This window comes from Dermacentor albipictus, chromosome 1 (genome assembly GCF_038994185.2).
Source record: "Dermacentor albipictus isolate Rhodes 1998 colony chromosome 1, USDA_Dalb.pri_finalv2, whole genome shotgun sequence".
In the NCBI taxonomy this organism is placed as follows: domain Eukaryota; kingdom Metazoa; phylum Arthropoda; class Arachnida; order Ixodida; family Ixodidae; genus Dermacentor; species Dermacentor albipictus.
In genome coordinates this window covers 486159972-486181133 of record NC_091821.1, presented here as the reverse complement: position 1 = coordinate 486181133, position 21162 = coordinate 486159972, and the positions used below count along the sequence as shown (strand labels likewise).

General features: G+C 45.8%; 1 protein-coding gene across 1 annotated transcript in view; it reads right to left on the bottom strand.

The window, feature by feature from the left end:
• The window catches only part of LOC135911880 (uncharacterized), a 58867-nt gene extending 37931 nt beyond the window's left edge, over nt 1–20936 (bottom strand). The window contains exons 1-4 of the mRNA XM_070531737.1: nt 20905–20936; nt 20159–20323; nt 18639–18931; nt 963–1112 (exon numbers count right to left, since the gene is read on the bottom strand). Coding sequence (XP_070387838.1) covers nt 963–1112; nt 18639–18931; nt 20159–20323; nt 20905–20916 — 620 coding nt within the window. The 5' untranslated portion in view covers nt 20917–20936. The remainder of the gene's footprint in view (nt 1–962; nt 1113–18638; nt 18932–20158; nt 20324–20904) is intronic.
• Between the last annotated feature and the right edge of the window lie 226 nt (nt 20937–21162).

Genomic DNA, 21162 nt, shown 5'->3' with positions numbered 1-21162 from the left:
AGAGTAAAGCCCACTGTGGCACTAACTTCGAAGTCATTAGACTAGCACCTTGAAAATGTTTTACTTCTAATAAGTTTACCGATTTGTAATCTACGCCATGCTGTTGGCGATGCATGCCTCATTTCGCTCCGGCGCATTGCAAGCCGCGCCCCATCATTTCGCGCCCACGCCACGTTTCCTGCCCACGTCCATTATTAGTTTAGATCGCCTTGCAGCTAGATCTGACCACGGTCACTTTGGATCGCGAATTCGTCGATATGTGTTCACTCTATGGCCGTTCAGCCGTAAGATAAGAGACAGCTTGAAAAGGCAAGGCCAAACAACCGCCTAACTCCACATTGTACAAACATGGCAAATCACTAAACACAATTATTCTTTCTCGTCAAATAGCGGATGACAAACCTGATTACACTGGGTTCCTAAAAAAATTTTTGTCATAACCTCGAAGAAAAGTAAGTTCGCCTTAACGTTCCGAATCAACAGTGAACAATAGACGAGCAAAGGAATCTTTAGCGTGGGTAGTTGTCTGCGTCATGGCACTTACAAAGAAGTTTGCTTGTTGAAACGTTGTATTCACGCTGAGGCTTCCCTTGGGCACCTTTGTTAATATATTTCACGATCCTAGTCATTGCAATGTTTTGCAGCAGGGACCACATTATCGATCCTTCCTGAACTTTATATAATTCCCAAATTTTTTTTCATTGATATCATCATCCTTATTCGCCCTCATCATTTAGCCATGTATAGCCTCAGGCATTATAGCTTGCAATAATAAAACTCTCTCATGATATGCATCGAAGAGCGCGGATAACGAAAACAATCCTGTGTTCTCCGCGCGAGGGCGACGATGGAGTGTTGAGCTCGAGTGGTGCGTGGCGCGTGGCGCGTGGTGCGTGCTGGTGGTCTGTGCTGCTCGGAGTTCAAGGTCAACTAGTTCTGGCCGGACGCCCGGTCCAACGAACCCAAGATCCACCACTATGCTGTTCATGGACGCCAAGGGCCTGTGTTCCTGCTGGACAACTGGTCCAAGGAGCCTGGTGAGGTGGGCAACCGGTTCAGGGAGCCTCAAGGGCCTGTGTTCCTCTTCGGTAACTGGTCCCGGGCAGGTTGTTCTAGAGAAAATGGCCACCCTGTATACGCAATGCTTCATGACCTCGAGGGCACCGGAATCTTGGAAGGACACTAACATAATCCTAATCCATAAGAAAGGCTACGCCAAAGACTTGAAAATTTATAGAGCCACCAGCTTACTCTCCGCTACTCTTTAAGGTGCTTTAATGCTAATACTTTTTATTGTAGCTATAACAAGCTACCCCCACTCCTCGAGACCATACCAGATCTCCGTCACGAGATATATGCTGATGACATCACGCTCTGGACTAGTGCTACGAACGTTGGAAGGCAAGAAAGTAGCTTACAAGAAGCCGTCGACACCATCGAAAGCTGTCTCCGAAACTGCGGCCTCCGCTGCGCCCCAGAGAAGTCTGAACACCTCGTCCTGAAAGCAAGAACGAGAGGCCGACCACCCAACTACGAAGAGGCCGACCCCAGCATCAAACTCAGCGGGACAACAATCCCGAAAGTCGACACCATGCGAATACTTAGACTGCATATCCACAAAGTCGGATCGGGAGCTGCCAGCCTACAGAGACTAGAACGCACCCTTTCGCAAGTAACTCACCTAGTAAAGATGATCTCAAGCCAAAGAAGCGGGCTCAAGGCGCAAGACACTCTAAGAATAATACAAGCGCTCCTCACAAGCCGCATCACATACAGCACGCCGTATGTGGCTTTAAAGAACGCTGAAATATAAAAGCTGAATATCATGATAAGGAAGGCAATCAAAGTTGCCCTGGGACTCTCCACCATGGCCTCCACATCACGTCTCCTTAAGATGGGCGTCCACAACACGTCGCAAGATCTCGAAGAAGCGCACAAGAACATCCAGGTGGAATAACTCAAGCTCACGCCCACAGGGAAATCAGTACTCCGAACCCTAAACTACAGCGAGACGTATGTCGCAGGCACGGACAAGAAAGAGCGAATACCACCGGACGTTTTAGAGTGCATTTGCATCACACGTGTCCCGCGCAACACGCTTCCCATATATAACAAGAGTAGAAGACAGGCTAGAGCCAACGCCATCAAACCAAGTTTCAAGCATGACTTGAAAGCCCGCTACACCGACGCGACCAAGTATCCGCATCGAAACGCGTACGCTCTGAGCGTCGTCGACTCCCAAGGCTCCGAGCTAGCATCGGCAACCATCAAGGCACGCAACTCGGAAACGGCAGAAGAAGCGGCAATCGCTCTCGCCACCACCACATGCCCAGACGCAGCGGTTGTATGCACCGACTCTCAGGCCACCTGCAGAAACTTCTTGAGGGGCCGCATCTCGGCCGATGCACTCAAGATAATAAAGAGACGAAGCACTCCACTCCCGTACACCTGCGTAACGTTGGTATCCGGACCCGAGGGACAGCAGGGGAACAAAGCGGCCCAAGCCGCTGCCCGCGAGCACGTCAGCCGGGCTCCCCTTGCCCCGCGCGCTCTCGGTCCCGTGACAGAAGCGGCGGAGGCCGTGCCCACCAACTATTCGGCCATATTGCAACATTGCAGGCTCGAGAGTCGAGTGTACCCTCCACCGCACGCTAAACTCGACAGAGAAGAAAGCCTAATCCTTAGACGCCTGCAAAGTAATACATACACGCACGGAACGATAATGCATCGCCTCTAACCGACGCTGCACGGCTACCTCTGCCCACTTTGCAACGTACCCGACACTCTGGCACACTTGCTCCTGGAATGCCCGTGGCAGGAAGGCAGCAAAATGCAGCCAGAAACGCACAGAAAACGAGCAATAGAAGCAAACGACCTATTCGAAACGCGGGAGGCCAAGCGAACACTCGGGGACCTGGAAGATCAACGACAACGCGTCGCCAGGGCCAGGAGGGCAGCCGAAGCCAGAGGGTTCCTGAACTAAGGAGCCCTCCCACCTTAGGGTGATACCCCGCCTCGCTCGGGACACTGTTTCGTTTGATAAACGTTTCTCTCTCTCTCTCTCTCTCTCTCTCTCTGAGGCGGTCATCAAAACAGCGGCTAGTTTGGCCGAATTAGCAACGGCCGCACGAGATGAGGATATCGTGTACTACATTGTGACAGCAATCAACTGGTTTTTTGTGTGTTTCTTATCACACGTGTGGGTCCCGTATCCTCTCCATGCACTTTTTGGCACCTACAGGAGAATTCCCTTTGTTGTCGAAAAAGCAACTCCAATGCACTCTTTATGTGCTACCTTTTTTAAACTACGAGGCACTTACTGCAAATAGGGAATGACAGCGGTTCTTGCATTCGAACTTTCCTCTTTTTGATTGCTGGGCTTGCCACACCTTGGATGTTTTGTATGCTAAAGGACGTTCGGACATGGTGGACACTAATTTGTCCCGGTAGCCTGCCATTCGCAGCCTGAGCACTTGGAAATTAAAACAGCTGCGTATCGTGTGAAGGCACGGCCGTGACACAGGCAGCCCCTAAACAAGATATGGCAATCGCGCGCTTCAGAAGATTCGGGAGCGCAGCGCTGTAGGGTTGGAGGCTCTTCTTGGAGCGGAGGGCATACTGCCAGCACACATGGTCAGATAAAAACATTTCAAGGTGAAAGAACCTATGATTGTTATTATCGGGAAATTCAGTAGTTGATTCTTGTATCTTCATGCAGGAACGAAACGCGTCAAAACTTTGTCCGGAAGAAAGCTGAGTGTCACAGGTATTAGATTTGTAGAAAAAAAAACTAAAAAAGTCATCCACAAATCTGAACACTTTTACAGCGCTTGTCTGTTGCAGGCATTCCTTGTGACATCTGTCACAACTATATAAAAGAACGCCAGTAAGAATAGGGGCCAGAAAGCAGCGTACGCATACGCCGTAGTTTGAAATAAAAAGTTTACCTTTGTGATTTATTAAAAATGGAAAGCAAAAACAACAGTAATTTTTAAAAAGTTTATATTGCTGATTTCCCACCAGCCCTCAAAACTGACACACCCATAGCGGTCTATGCGATCGCTCACCTTAGTACGACCTAGTCCAGCGGCAATGAATAATATAAGAACTTTACATCGACACAATAGCAGCTCACTTGTGACGGACGCTCGTACTGAAGAGAGTCGGACACTTCTTTTGGCTTCTTTATAAGGCAAGGGCCTTCCACACCCAGGACGGAGAGGAACAGCTGTAGGTACCTTTCCACTAGGTGCTGCGAAGTGTCATGTTCCAAAGCGATGGCGCGGAAGGGAACCTCTGCTTTGCGAGTTTTCACCGCGAAGAAGACTCGCACGTTTCAACCCTTCATCGACCGAACCGAAGACGCTAGCTTGTCAAGTCCGGCCTCCACACAAAGTATGGCAGTAGCCGCCTTAAGTTTGGTAGGCTTGAAGTTGGCGACTTGGAAGCTGAGTGCGATGGCAGCGTCAGCCTTCTCGTTGTAGACCAGAGTGGGTGGAATAACAGCCGCCTTCCTCATCCGCTAGTAGTAGCTTGAGGTTCGCAGCACGTAGCCGCATGATAACGGAGGTTTGGCGAGACGCAAGGACTCCTTGCTTCTCAGGAAATAGGTGGTCGACGCCCTATTAAGCACATCTATCTCTGTCTTCTACGTACGCACGTGCAACTGTTTTCGTTAACAAGCGGAGAAGATCGACGTGGCCTAGTTATGGTGGTTAGCAGAACTGTGGTCCTTTTTCCAACACACCTTTTACGCCTGCGGAAATGCTCCCGTTTCCTAGCAACACAATTTGATGTCCAGACTGGTGCTGCAGCTTCTTCCTTGATAGGCTAGGCAACAACTGCTCCAAAAGGAATTCCACCGTCTTTCAAGCAATACGTAGATCCCTGTGGAAAGCCTTCAGGTAAAGCCTTCAGTCTAGCGATGCTTTTTCTGTACACGCAGCGTACAGGCAGTCAGTGTAGAAGCTTACCTGACGCCATACTGGTGGATCCGACACATCCTGTCATTGCGTCCTGTCGATCCTTTTAATCATGTCAATCCACCGAAGAGCCGCAGAATGTCCGGCGATAATGTTGAATTCTTTAATCTAATTGTATACATGCGTGTCTTACACGACCCACTGCTAAAAGGTTCATACACAAAATGCGGGCGCTAAAAAGAGGGCAGGTTGTAACGGTGCCGAATGCACTAGAAATAAGCTGCTATATGTTGGGCTGGTTGGTACATGTCTGAAAAAAAAAAGAGCACCAGAGTTGGACATCGGGACGTGATTGATACAGACGAAGCGCTGACTTTCAGCCAATATTTTATTGTGGACACATCAATATATACAGCGGCTTAAAGAAGCAGCAGGGAGAGGAGATCATGTCACAGTAATGTTACACTACGAGAGGGATCACAACTACATGGTTGCCATCATTTACTTGCGAGATGCGCCAGTTCCTTCGACAGGAGGGCGCTGAGAAGAGCAGTGTTTTTCTTTCGTTCTTCTTGGGAGGGGGGGGGGGGTGAAGTGGACTATGTTATTTAGTGAGCTCTCCTGACACGCTCTATTTGCAGTTAGGTGCGAAAGCTGCTCACAAGTGTTGTGAAATCGCCCGAAAATCGCGAATGGTCGGCTGGAAATACGCTAGCGTGTCTTCTGCAGTAACGGAGCGCAGATTCGCCGCATGGCTTTGGTAGCTCGCTAAGCAAGGAGGTGGACCTACGCGCAACTCTACTACACCTGGTAGCTTATAGAGTAACTCTCTCTCTGTCAGAAGCAACACTCGCCTGCTTGCGGAATAACAACACAACCTTAAACGTTTCTCCTGTCTCATTTAGTAATGACAAAATGTGTATTCTATTTGAGACAGGACATTCCATGGGCGGCGCCTCCGAACTTTCAGGGTCTAACCAAAATTTACTATGGAAACCTAATGGGGCGTCCTTTAAGAGGCCGGACCCAGGCTTTACTGAGGGCGCCATGAAGTTTAGTCACTCTGGTGGGTCTTATTCAAAAAACTGAGGTCGCCTTTGAATGGCCCCTAGTCTATACATATAGCTCATAGGTTCCAAGGTCTGGAACATTTCGTAAGGGCGGGAGAGTGGTTTCAGCAATAAACAACCACACGTAAATAGTACGAAGCATAGTAACGTTCTTAACTTTTGCATACGAAAGCTTATCCTGAATAAATATTAAAGGCGACGAAAGGACCATCGAACAAGGCACATGAGGACGTACACGTGTAGGGGTGGTCGTGCATATACATAAAAGAATAGCACTTCAGAAATATACTTCATATAAAATAAAATATAAGCAGAAAACGAAGCTTATACAATGAAAAATGGTTTCATTAAAGAAGAGAGGTGCGATTCATTCACTTGATATAGCACTCAAATTACGACAAGTCTATTAGGAAACGAATGAGGTTAGTTCATTTCTGAAAATCATTGGGTCACGTATGCTTACAGTAGAATCAAGAAGCTTGTTCTCAATTTTAAAATGGCGAGGTAAAGCGGTATTGTTCAACGCGTGCGTACTGTGACATGGACGCTGAAAGCATGTACTCTTGCTTAAACGGCTCGAGGAGTGATGTGGTCTTAGAAGAGGAAGAGTAGTTTGATGGTGAATGTATTATTTTGTGCAGTAAGCACATTAAAGAAACTTGCCTACGAGATTCTAGGTAGGGAAGTGAAAGTGCTTGCTTTTTTTTATTATAGTAGGTAGTCTGTAATAGTATCGGGCGATTAAGTGTGCAGCTCGATTCTGGAATGCTTCGACGGATTTTATAATACTATCCTGCTGTGCAGGCCAGATGGCTGATGCACATTCTAGCCAAGGCAGCACGAATGTTTAGTAGGCGACCTTGCAGGTAGTTGCAGGCGTGCTGGGAAGATCACGTTTTAGACAGCGCAATGTGTCCTAGGCTTTTATATGTGCACAGAGCAGGATATGTTTCAGTTTCAGTTCCAGTTTCAGTCTATACGTCATTCAAAAAACAATGAGTACACAACAAATAGTATGCAGACGAGGGTCCCAAAGTCAATGACTGCAACAAGACCCTCGGTTCTAAAAAAGGAAAAAAAAAGATGTCTACAAAACGTGGGTTAAAGCAGCAAAGATAAAAAGTACAAGGAAAACAAAAAAGTGCGCGGAATGCAATACAATGGAAAGAGAAAAATTACATATATCAAAAAGCATAATTATACAGAGAACATATTATAGCATATGAAAGTATTTACAAAAAGAAATAAAGAATCTTAACTCATGTTTTAATATATTTAAACATGACGTTAGTTTATTTGAATGGGGTAGATCATTAAATACTTTTAATGCTGAAAACGAGGACGCCATTTTCCCATAGCTCGTGTTACATTTATGTAATAAAATGTTGTAAATATGCACAAACCTAGTGTGATTGATAATAGTGAGTAATTTCGTAAATTCCACAAATTCGTAAAGAAGCTGCTTGTTAAGTAACTTAAAAAAATAGAATACTGAGGTGATACTTAAACAAGCCTGATACAGGTAGTATAAAGTTCGCCGGGAGTAGCGGTAGAGCATTTAAGTAAAAGGAACTGTTGGTGACTATGCGAATAGCCTTGTTCTGTATGAGTTGAATAAACGAGAAGTGGCAGTTATAAGTGTTTCCCCATGAGGCAATACCATAGGTGATATGACCATGAATGAACGCAAAGTATAAGGATAATAATGCGCGTTCTGAAAAGAATTTACATGATTTTATGAGAGCTCCTATGCCGAAAGCTGTTTTCTGGTAAACAAACGCAATATGATTAGTAAATTTCAAGTGAGAATCTAATGTAATGCCAAAGAACAAAACACAGTCCGCTGCAGGAATAAGGTGACAGTCGAGAGTTACTCGGGGGGAAACAGCACGATCTTCAGCCTTGCTTTAAATAGCATGAACTGCGTTTTGAGAGGGTTTAAAATTAAATGATTTACCTGATACCATTCAACAACTTTCTCTAGTTCATTGTTCAGTTTAAGGAGTAAAGTTGCTTAAGAGTTATCAGACATGGAAATAGTGGTATCATCAGCATTCAAAATAGCATTACAAAGGTCAAGAAGATCGGGTAAGTCGTTAATGTAAATGCAAAACAAGGGTCCCAGCATTGTGCCCTGCGGTACCCCTCGATTAACAACTTTCGACTCGGAATAAGCACCCCTTACACAGAGTGTTTGCTCAGGCTCATGTAACTAATCTTTAAGAAAAGTTAAAGCTGGACATGTTATACCTAAAGATTCTAGTTTGTCAAATAAAAGGGCATGATTGACAGTGTCAAAAGCTTTGGAAAAATCTAAATATAGTGAGCCAACAGATTAACTATTGTCAATAGAACACCTTATGTAATCGGTTAATGCAATAAGAGCTAAGCTCGTCGAACTGCCGGGACGGAAACCGAATTGGCAAGATTTTAACAACTTAAACTTTGTTAGGTAACTGTTTATACGTTCCAGAAATAATTTCTCGATATGTTTACTAATGGAGGACAAAACATGGATTGGGCGATATTTAAACAACAGAGATTTACCACCTTTTTTCAAGACAGGAATTACGTTTGCCTTCTTAACCGAACTAGGAAAGGCACCGCATTTAAAAATTATATTAATTATGCTGCTTAGTGTTTCCGCAATGCAAGGGGCAACAAGTTTTAAGTGATAGGCAGAGACATTATCTAGACCTGGGCAAGTGTTCTTTAGATTTATATAGCAGAACAGACCTCATCGGCTGTGACGGGAAAAAGACAGAATGTATAACTGCAACGGCTACATGGATAGGAAGATGCTATCGGGCTATTGCTGTACACTTCATGGAAGTAATCACTGAATAAGTTAGCTATGCAAGACGATGCAGTGCAAGTGTCATATTTATAAGTTATTTTATCAATGGTTCTACTAGCCTGGGATGCATTCAAGAAGTCGTTGAAAAGTTGCCATTATTTTTTTGAATATATTTAGCTTTGCAGAATTCTTTCTCATAATAAAGCCGTTTTGATTTTCTGAGTAGCCTCTTCACCATCATCATCATCATTTATTTACCCTTAAAGGCCCTTGGCTTAGGGCATTACATAAGGGGGGGGGTGCAGTCATTGCATATACAATGGTCGGTAACAACAAAAAAGCAATACAGAGTGCAGGGTTCATGTTCAGCATTAACATCATCAGAAGCATCAACACTAAGATAGACACAGTGGCTGAAGAACAACTTGGAAACAAAAGAATACACGCATACACATTCAAAAACACTTGGAACTTTATTTTTATAGCGATGTGCTAGATTCACATTCAACGGCTATTTTTTATCTTTCTGTAAAGATGATCTTTTGTACGCATGCTCGTTAACAAACCTTTTGTTATCCAGGGATTACGTGGACATTTAGGCTGTTTTTTTTTTTAGAGCGCAGCTCTTTGGCGTCCGTTCCTGGGTTTCGCGTCGTCGTCGGCGTTGTCGTCGGCCTCGTAACCAGCTCCGCCCCCCTTTCATCCCCCCAGCGCTAGCAGCGACCGACTGATACCGCTGGATGCCGCTGACGCCGCTAGAGAGTCAAGATAACGTGACTGCATAGAACACCGTCGCCGCCATGCAGAAAGAGGAGGAAAGGGTGCCCCCCCCTCTTCTTGTGTGGCGGATAGGGTGCTCTTCAGTTGCCGACGCACCGGTTATTTCACGTAGGCCCCGGCACGTCGACGAATACGTGACCACCTTCCCACGGCTAGACCTGGTTCTTAGCGCTGCGGAAGCGAGGGTATCATATTGTTTGTGTCGGCATCGGCGGCGTTGTCCCTGAAACCAACTCCGCAGCTGGGGTTGACTCACTATCGGCGTCAGCGGCATCAGTCAGTCGCTGCTATCTCTTCCCTCCTCCCTTTATCGTGTTGTCCGCTTGCTGCGCGCGCTTCTGCCCCCATCGTTTGCCGCTGGGTGTACACGCCGCCCCCCTCCCCCCTCTTCCTGCGAGTCTCCGGTTGTCAAAGCGCCGGCTCGAACTTAATTCCTTTCTTCGCTCCTCCTCCAATGCAACCCCTGTGCGGTGGCAATCACAGAGCCAGATCGGTGGCGGCAGATCTGTGTATGTGCACCGCCCGAGCCGAAATTGCCGCTGACGTTCGCCCTGTGCGGTGGCAATCAGAGAGCCAGATCGGTGGCGGCGGATCTGTATATGTGCACCGCCCGAGCCGAAATTGCCGCTGCCGTTCACCACTGCGAAATTATCGGCCAGTTCTTTCTGAGCCATGAGCGAGACGACCGATGGAAGTCCTCCGTCTGCTGCTGCTGCTGCTGCTCCCCCACTACTAACACCGATGTTAGTAGTGGGGGACTTTAATGTTGACATAAAGACAAACAGCAATTTCCTAACACTTATGCGGGAGAACATCCCGTTCCTCTCGCTCGTAACGCGTCCCACAGCTGTGACAACCTCGCGAGGCACTTGTATAGATCTCGTCTTTGAGAATCAAGCATTTGTGTACCAAGTCGAACATATATCAGTCTATTTCTCCGACCACAAAGCTTCCTTCATGACTGTCAAGAACTGTTAGTGGAGTCTTTGTTAAAGGAATACGTGTGAAAAATAAAAAAAAATTCTGTGATAGCGCATACATGTGTTGCTCGATTTCTTTGCCTCAATCCATCGAAAAGGTGAAACAGCTTATTTGCTGCGCTCAAATTTCACATTAGGAAGTAACGTAATCGTCGGTAATTTTTTTTTCATATGACAATTGTAGTGCTAGCGAACGCAGCTTTAAAAAATAATGAGATGAACATTTCGAGTGCCTACAGTCGAAATGAGTACTAATTGATGACCAGTTGGTACCATTTATTGTATTAACAAAGTTGTCCCGGTCGAACCTGGATGTAAAGTAACTAGTGTCATAGTAAGGTTTTCTGTAACAAAGGTAACGAAAATGGAAAGATGATCTGTGATAGCCATGTCAATCACACTCGCACTTGGAGATGGTGTGATATTGCTGAAGGCGTGATCAAGAAGAGTATTAGTTCGAGAAGCGTAAAATCTAGTAGGAGAAGTAATTAAAGACTCAAGCCCGAATCCAACAAAACAATCGCTATACGATAATACTGAACTATTATCAGTATCCAGTAAATTGATGTTAATGTCACCAACTATTAAAATCCGTTGAGTTTGAGCTGAAACGTTATGAAGAATTGTGGATAGGTTGAGCAAGAAATTAGGAATATATGAAGATGAGGAGCGATAAGTGCAACCAATTATTAGACCATTGCGGTTGCTAGAAGGTGACAGCTCAGTTTCGATCCACAGTGATTCACATTTAGATACGTTCAAACACAGGTCAAGCGTACGTTCGTACTCGATTTTCAATGATATGAAGATAGCCGAATCGCCATGCCGATCCGAACTGCGGTGGCAGTATTCGGAATGGAACGAGCGAAAACCATATAAATTACCATCAGAAGTGTCAAGCCAAGTTTCGGAAATGCACAAAAATGAAAAGGAATGACCAACTGAAACAATAAAGGCAGTAATGCTATCTCAGTTTTTGGATAAACTTTGCGCATTGATGTGTAGTAAAGAGTAGTTAGAACCAGCGAGCTACGATTTTGTTTCTACTTTTGACAGCAATGTCATAGAGAAATGTTGTCAAGAACGGATTATGAAAATGACAAATGTTGGGATTTATATCTACGTGAAGATGCGCAGATCTGACTCGGCACTTGTTTTGAAGACCCTGCTGTCATCTGTCATGCACGCCTTGATATGGCGATTCTCGGTCCGAAGGTAACGCCATTTCATTTCTTTTTTGATGGCCAGCGCTTTGCTGAATAGTCGTTTGTCGTCAATGGGCAGGTGTTCACTGCCGTAAATAGCGTTATCATTACTTCCTGTCAGACCTATCAGAGAGGCACGCAAACATGCTATCCGAGCATTCCGAAGGAATTCGTTTTTCTTGTCACGCGAACAGAAAGAGCGATGATGCTTTTCTCTGGTATCTTGCTGGCGACACGATGAACTGCGTCTATGTTTGTCGATAAAATGGGGCATTCAACAACTTCTGCAATTGTGTTCAAAATCACAGCGCAGTCTTCGCCCTGTGTACAGGGAATGCCTTTGATTTTAATGTTATTCAGCCGGCTGTATTGTTCCATTGCTGCAATCCTCCTGGCGAGCGCTTCGTTTTCAGCCCTCAAGTCTTTGTTTGAATTTATCAATTCATTGCCAGTTGTCTGCACTTTATCGTACTGGTCACTCTTGTGACGCACACGGTCAGCCAGAGATGTAAGGTTAGCAAGACCCTGGTCATCAAGCTGTTTTGCAATTTTAGAAGCAAGTTCATGAAAGAGTTAACAAGTTTGCTATTAAGGAGCGATTCAAGTTGCTCAATGTTTGTAGCCAGTTCAGCATTTGAAGGCATGTTATATAGCACAGGCAATAAACAAAAGAACACTAGTGAGCAGCAGCCGCAGGCAGAAGCACAAAATGGGAAAAAATAACGTAAAAAAAACAACCTACAGTGGAAAGGTAGATAGATATTCAAAAGATGTCCTAATTCCAGCGACTGCTGCCCACAAGTGGACCGAGTGCCTCAGTGGTTCCTTTTATACCCCTTTCAAGCCAGGAAGCGCAGGCGCAGTGGTGCTCAGGGGGAGGCGCTATGTGGCAGCACGTGCAGGCAGGAGAGCCGCAGTCGTGAGTCCCGTAGATCATCTTTGTCACCCTAAGGTCAGGCAACGTAGGCGCAGTGGCCTCTAGGGGGAAGCGCAGTTAGCAGCACGTTCAAACAGGAGTGCAGCTGCACGCGGAAGGAGGCTGCGCAAGACGGTGACAGCAGGAACCACGTAGTCGTCAGCACTGTAGTGGAAAGGTAGATAGATATTCGAAAGATGGCCTAATTCCAGCAACTGCTCCTCACTAATATCTTACTAATATCTTCCTTATTTAATGTAATCGAAGGCTGACTCACGCATGCACTTCTACCATTATAGGTATGCCAAAAAACAACAGATATTTGTCCAGTGCAGCACAAGAAGAACAACAGTTTTACTGACTGTCGTATGGGGGTGGTATATGAATATCCCCTTAGCTGTGGCCAGTTCTACGTTGGGCAAATGGGATGGTGTATCAATCAGAGGGTAATGGAACATAAAAGGCCGTTCACCGGCGCATCGCTCTAGTTTTTCCCTACATTGCGAACATTTTAACTTCACGCCAGAGTTAGATGAATGCGCGATATTGTAAAGGCTGAAGAATAATTATACGCGTCTTATGGTAGAGGCTTGGCATATCTCTAAAGGTGGAAGTGCATGCGTGAGTCAGCTTTCGATTACTTTACATGAGGAAGAGATTAAGTGACTTAACAGTTATTTCTCAGGTAGACCGGCACATGTACCCGACTGACACGTGGTGATACCATTCCTGAGCTTGCGCAGGGGAGTTTTGTGTCTTCTTTTTTTTCGACTTAGTGATCCCTTCAGTTGACAGTCGGCGTTCGTGTTATCCACTTCTCAGCTCCTGTTTCCTGTCAGCACGCCTCAGATCTTTTTTGCATAATGAATCCTTACCAACTAGTTCAGCTTTCTGCCATTTTAAGATTTTCTCATAAGGTGACATTGGCCGACACAGTCGAATGCCTTTGAAAAATCTATGAATATGCAGTCGTCATGCATATCATCAGCGTTACGGAATAGATCATTAGCAAATTCTCTTGTGTGCCGCATGAGAATCCATTTGTGAACCCATGCTTGCTTTAAAAAAATAAATTATGAGATGCCAAATGACTGGGTAGGTTCGAAACGATGATGTGTTCAAGCAATTCACCGGGAACGCTGGTTAAGGAAATCGGGCGATGGTTACATGCTTTATTTATATTGTTTAGAAAATACTGCAGGTCATGTAGTTCCCCTTGCAGGAGGTGCAGAAGTAAAGGAAAAGACAACAACAACAAGGAAATGCAAGGGCACGTGAGTAACAGAACAACAAATACCAAAATAATTACGATATCAAGATTTCAAGAAAATAAAAAATTAGAATTTCAAAAACACTGTACCAAAACAAGATAAAGAGGAAGGAAACAACATTTTTCACCTGCCTCATGTTTAGCAGTGAACACATTCGATGCTTTCAGCGTTAATAACAAGCGATATGGGCAAGTAATTCCATTCGGTTATTGTGCGTAGAAACAAGGAATATTTAAAGGTGTTGGTCCTGGCAAAATGCGGAGTCAATCAGTTGGCATGCCAATGCCTTGTCAGTCGCCCTGTTAGCGGTTGTGTGTACTGCTGTTGATTAAACGGAAGCTGAAACACTTTTCGAAAAAAAAAGAGTTCCCTGCGGCATTCTACAGTATTGAGTCAATTGAACAAGAATATCTAGTTTAAAAATGGCGGAAACAAACGCAAGCGGCTGGTTTTTGAAAACGCGCACCAGCGCCTCAGAACATCGCGCGAATGCCGCTGTTGCCCGTGATTGGACGGGACCGCTGTGACGTCATTCACAGAGATCACCGGTCGGCGCCGTCCTTTTAGAGCGTAGCAGGCTGTTCTGATCTGGCTTCACAGATGAGTTGTAAGCATGAGGGAATGTTCTCGCTGTCTCGGACAGCTTGTATTATCGCCTTACATGTCCGAACTGACAGCCCATACAGAAAACGGTGGCGGCAACGACGATGTTGAGTGCGCCAACAGCGAGAATGGGGTGTGCACCTTCTCGCGCATTGAAAATATTAGCTGGTATGTATGTTTTTTCATGTAGCTGCACGTTGCGATTACAGGAGAAAAAACGCGCTAAAGTGTCGCTGGGAACATGCTGCTGGAAGAATGCCGAAGCACTAACTTCGCATTAGCTTGTAAACACGAGGGCAACTCCGCGATGTCAAGCACCTTGTCGCTGTTGGTCTAAAGTTCGGTGGTTTTTAGCGTGTTGATACACGATCGCGAACACAAGTACCCCGTTGCACTGCGCGCATACAGTGCTGCGACGTACAGTCATGGGAGTTGCTTATCATTCACATCCAGATCGCGATGGCCAGGGGGAATTTATGTGCAATATTCAGACTATGGTTTGACGACTTTGCCATTGTGGCTCTATCAAGAATAGGTATGCGTGCTGCATGCTAGTGTTGACATAGAGATATAAGGCAGTTTTAGCACCGCCATGTAATAAACACGGTAACTTTACGGTAACTGGAACCGTACGTCGAATGTCGCTAGGCAAGCCTAGCAACGTTAGCCACAGCGCGTTTCCGCTACGGTCGTAAGGCTATCCAGCTACGCTAAAACTTTGTTAGCAGACGTTCATGGCTGCAAATGTTAGCATTGCTCGAGTGCATCGATGTGGACACCGGAACACCAGAATTGGAATACCGATTGCCCGCTTTGTTGTCAAGCTCCGAGGATAATCACTGTCGCGGAAATATGCCGAGCACAGCACAGTTGATTTCGTCGGCACGAAATTCTCTCTACTCACCACAATGACCCACTGCGCTGCAAGCTTCTTGTCCTTCGGGAACATAGGAAGCACCACATTGTCTACGATGTGGTGTTACCACCACACCACCCACTACGACAAAACAAAAGCTATGCCTAAAGGCAGTGCTGCTGGAGCCGCTAAATTTTTTGTCGATAACATCTTTCTGCCACATGGTGCCCTAGAAGTCCTTCATCGATACAGGAATGGCATTCACTGCAGAGCTCACCCAATCCATTCTACAATACAACCAGACAAGCCACAGGAGGACAACTGGCTACCAAAAGCAAACGGATGGTCTTACGGAGCGGCTGAACCTCACCTTCGCCGACATGCTTGGGGTGTATGTCGAAATCGAACAAAATAGGTGGGACGTACGCCATCCTTCCGTACCTAACCTTTTCCTACAACACGGGTGTGCAAGAAAGAACACATATCATGCTGTTCAAACTGGTTTAGGGAAGGAACTCGACGACGACTCTTGACGCTACGCTGCCGTAGATTACCGATCAACAAAAGGTCAACGTCTATGCCTATCTCTAGCGCGCCGAAACCCGATAGCTCGCCCGCCTGTGCATCAAGTACCAGCAGAGAATCGACTACGCTATGTCGAGTACAAGCCCGGCCACCGTGTTTCGGTTTGGATTGCGATGACCAACGAGGACTTTACACCTACAAGACCACCCGACGCATTGGCGCACCTGACTATGAAATCGTGCCAGACGACATTTCGCCATCATATCGGCGCCACAACCAACCAGAAGTAATCCACGTGGTGCTTCTTAAGTCTTTGTGCGATCGCTGACGAATTTAGCGACTTAGTTTCTCATACCCCTGACACACGGGCAAAACTAAAGTCCTTTCCAGTAAACCCCTTTTGCTACCCTGAAGGACCCTTTGCAGAAAGGAGTTGCGCCGATGACACACGACACCGCACTGAACTTCTTTAGGTAGTTCCTCGGATGAACGCCGCAAGAAAAATAGCGCTGGCTGTTAAAGCCACAAGAGAGAAAACATTCTTAAAAGGCTGCGTATTTAATTACCCTTAGCTACTGTAGAACCTAAAAAATTTTTTTTTTATTGTTGATGGCTAATAATGCTTATAGTCGTTTATTTTATTCGCGTTTTTGCGTTGTTAGCAGCCATTTAACTTGGTCCAGCAACTATGTGCAGCCGGTGTTTTGCTGTGCGTGCTGTTTATTCTGATGATGCCCACGTTTCTGTCGTACCTTCCTTTGTGCGCGCAGGCGTAACGCGTTTTATTCAATATGTTATTCCAACAACTGTGGTTTCTTCTGGGTATTTCCTGCGGGCGCTGATTGTGCAGTCTCCATCTGGCGACGTGAACACACCACATGCGCGCAGCAAACGACGACGACACTGCCGGAATTCAGCATGGCGGCACTAGCGACGTTATGCGAGCGCTTGAGAGTATAGCTAGAGGAAATCTGCATTATTCGACAAATTGTATTACCGCTAACAATTAAAACATTTTCGCAAGGTAAAAAGAATACCTATGGGCACCGTAGTTGTGTGGCAGGTTTTCTTCTATTGACGAGTTGTGCACGCTGTGTGCGAGTGTAACTCCTTTTCCGCTCGAAAAGTAGTTGAGCAATCTCCTTTCCCGAAAAGGAACTTTGCCGTGAAGGAGATACTCATTTGTCGTGTGTCACTGCACTTGAACGCCTTTCCGGTAGAAGTCCCTTTACCTAAAGGACTTTAGAGTGCCCGCGTGTCAGGGGTATCAGTTATTTCTTTGTTGATGTTTTTTCTTTGTTATGGGTAGTTCTCGCTTTCGTGTTAGTAGCGTCGGGACGGTGTTCTCATTTGTTTTTTTAAGAGGGGGGCTGTTGACACGTGTACTTGTTTGTCCTTATCGGGTGACCACGTTTCACAGTCTAACAAATGTTATCGCTTGGTGCAGGACGCGCCTGCATATATCGGAAGATTATTGAAGGTTATCCATGGCACTATTCGCTGTCACCAAATCTCGTGTAAACTGATTGTAAGCGGGACACGAATTGTGTAACACTTTCTGAAAGAGACGTGGCCACTAGCGTATAATCTGGAATCTTCCATGACTCAAGTATAAAGGCTCACTCGATTGACCCACAGATCAGATTTCAGCGATCGCCGACTGCGTTCGTCGCTATCCTTGTGCTTTGTCTGTACCTATTTTTGTGGGTAGAGGTTCGCCCAATAACACTTAGTCTCGTCCTTCGCAGTTTCGCTACTGTGTCCTTTACCATCACTACCATATAATAGCATCTTACTATTAGTATAAAGCCAAAATAAAGGACATTACATAGCAATATTTATAGGTTGGTCTATAACGCAACCAGATGTAGAATGGGTTTTACGCTTAATCTCTGAACGCGTGCGCAGTTACAGTGTGATTAAAAATGAGCACCCTTTCCAAACAAAACGAAACCATGTCAAAAGCGTGAAACACATGCGTGCTCGACATTTTGCTTCTTTGAGTGAAACAGTTTCTCTTGAAATGAAAAATGAAATTGTATTTACTAGGCACCCATTTCATTACATTGCTATTGTTTTCACAGCGTAGCTGCATATGGCTAGCCGATTCCTCCGTCCGTCCGTCTGTCGCCTATAAGCCGAAAACTCGTCCACGGCTACCCCATGCGCATGGGAATGCCATGCGCATGGGGTTGCCGGTGCCGTGGCCGGGTTTCGATCCCGCGTCCTCCTGCTTAGCAGCCCAACGCCATAGCCAGTGAGCAAGAGTTTTCAAAGAAGGAAATGCAAGCAAGGTAGCTAGCAATTACGCTTATGGGACAAAATAGCCCCGAAAGGATTATGTTATCTTCTTTACTTTCATTAATCTTGCACACACAAATTAATTTACGAAAATCGCATCACATGCAACGGCATTGGCCAGGTGGCACGTAGTGGCCATAGTCATGGCCAATACGCGTGTTACACCCCTTTATGGTTCGGAGCGCGCAATAATTGCTACATATAGCCGCAAGAAGTTTGGCATATCACATGTGTCTGAAAAATGTGCAGGCGACCATCTTTTTATGCAATAGTCGAATTACATCTTAAAAAGCGCTTATGGCTGGCTCATTTATTCCAGAAAACATATTTACATGACTTTTGGGCACAAAGAACGCTTCCAGTATTTGGACATGTGCGTAAATACCACTAGTGACGTGTCTAGCCAGCCCACGGACCACCCGCTCCAGCGTAGCGACCGCCCGCTGCGGCAGGTGCCGCCACAGGGTTAGCGTTGAACACGGCGTCTGCGCTGGCACCCGGAGCGGTGCCGGGCTCATTGGTGTCAACAGTGGCACGGAATCCGTTCGCATCGGCCACGTAGTTCACTGTGCGGAAGAGGCCGCTTGCGTCGCGGTAACCGTTCGAGCCAGTCTTTGCGTTGCTTGCGTCCCCTTGTTCCTTGTGGAAAATCTGGGTGCCAAATTCATCCGCAGTGTGGTACCCGAAGCTGTACGGTTGGGGAGGCTGATGGATTGAAAAGAAGTACGAATTAAAAAAACAGGAATCGTACGATATACTACAATGAAGCTGATGAGATCAAACTGGGAAAATATGAAGGCGCGTTTGTGTTTCCTTGCGGCCAATGACAGTGTTCATAGAACTATTACTACTTATTATTGTTACCAGATTCTTTCTTATCATAACACTGGAGCTCCTTGAGCAATATGTAAATAATTTGCCAACAAAGACAAAAAGACAACCTGTATTTCATCTAGTTGAGAAAACTGTTACAAGCGACCAGCTGGCACAGACTACAAACAAACTCCTTCCCCAACTTACACATGCTCAATAAGATGTTTCCGACACAATACAGGGCCACCTGCCCTTGGTGCGGTGCCACACCTACACTCTACCACATCACCTGGGTGTGCGAACGCAACAAAGCATTCCACAAACACGAACACCCGAGTGCGGAGGAATGGGAGAGTCGGCTCACCAGCAGCGAGCTCACGGCCCAAAGGGCCCTAGTGCAGCACGCGAGCGATGCAGAACGATTCAGTGGAGCCTTGGAATAGGGGCCCACCCTTGCTGAAGAGTAGCCTCAAGTCGCCAGAACAAGAAGATGAAGACGACAGAGAACTCGTAACCGCGAAACTCTTGAAAGGCTCAATAAAAATTTTCACTCACTCACTCACTCACTCACTCACTCACTCACTCACTCACTCACTCACTCACTCACTCACTCACTCACTCACTCACTCACTCACTCACTCACTCACTCACTCACTCACTCACTCACTCACTCACTCACTCACTCACTCACTCACTCACTCACTCACTCACTCACTCACTCACTCACTCACTCACTCACTCACTCACTCACTCACTCACTCACTCACTCACTCCCTTGTGCAAGGGGTGCTTCAATTACTAGGCTTGTTCGATGCACCATAGAGACAATGCATATCCAGCAAAGGTGCAATAGTTTTAAATAACAAGTCGTTGTGATCGCCGTTTTCCGTAATACAATATAGTAAATACTGGTGGTAGCATAAATTCTGCCCTGTTTTCGTTTCAATTAACATATTGTTCATTCTGCACAACAGTAAGTTATGAATATTCCGAAGCGAAATACATGCGGCCAAATTCGTAGTCGAATAACAGCGGCTCGATATTTAGAGCGTGAGTAAAAATAATTGGCAATTCCACGTGATGTAACGAGTCCTGCCTAGCAAAGGTCGAATGACGTACGTAAGAGGCACCAGCAGCGGAGACACCAGGAGTTGCAGCCGCAGCGTACAGTGGTCCTCGAAAACTGCCGGCTTGAAAACCTGCGCCTTGGAACCCATACTGCTGGCCACCGCCAAAGATGTTTCCAGCTCTAACAAGGGTGACAAAGGCGAGAAACACAGGGGCCTGCATTGGATAAGATTAGCATCAGTATCGTTGCATACACCAATAACCAATCGCGCGTTCTGTTGGTTGGACTACCACACGATTGCAGTTGTTTATTCTTTAATACGAACGCCTGTTGCCATTCACCCCTTTCGTGTTCAATAGGCGTAACGAAAGCTTCAGCCTGTCTCTTGACTTAATATAGTGTTTGAAAACTTCCAAAGTGTTATGATTTCTGAAAGCTATAGCAGTAACATGGCAAGTTGCAGCATGTGTCTAAGTTCATTTCTGCCGAAGACGCTTAGTATACGCTTACCCTCTAGCTAAGTACTTTTGTTCCTTTTAAAAAAAACTTTAATGAAGACAACTAGATTTTCCAACACAATATGGCTTCCCACGCAGACACGCACTGCTACAAGCTTGTATATGGTATTCAATATTATAAGTATAACTGTGGAAATTAAAGCAATCCTTTTAACCTGTAATATATAACCGTATTACGCCACGCTTCCTGATGCTGTTATCTCTACTTGGAAACAAAGTTTGACAAAGAGGTTATATTCTTTTTAGAGAAGCATAAGAAACCGTCACTCCACCGCTACCTTAGACATCATATCCACAAATGGGTGATCGCTTGCTTCTCCGTACACCACTGTAGTTACACTGCGAGTGTGGCTACGAAAATGCCGCTCCTCGTGTTTTATACACCTCGCCTGACGCTACGTAACGATCCTCCTCTCCCATGACGGGCATTGAAAGAAAGAAATTTTGAGAGCTTCTCTCTCACAATTGTGCTACGGACAGCGAAGTGGCAAGGAGACATAGTCGTGATGAAAGCCGCCACAGGTTTTGCACACTTT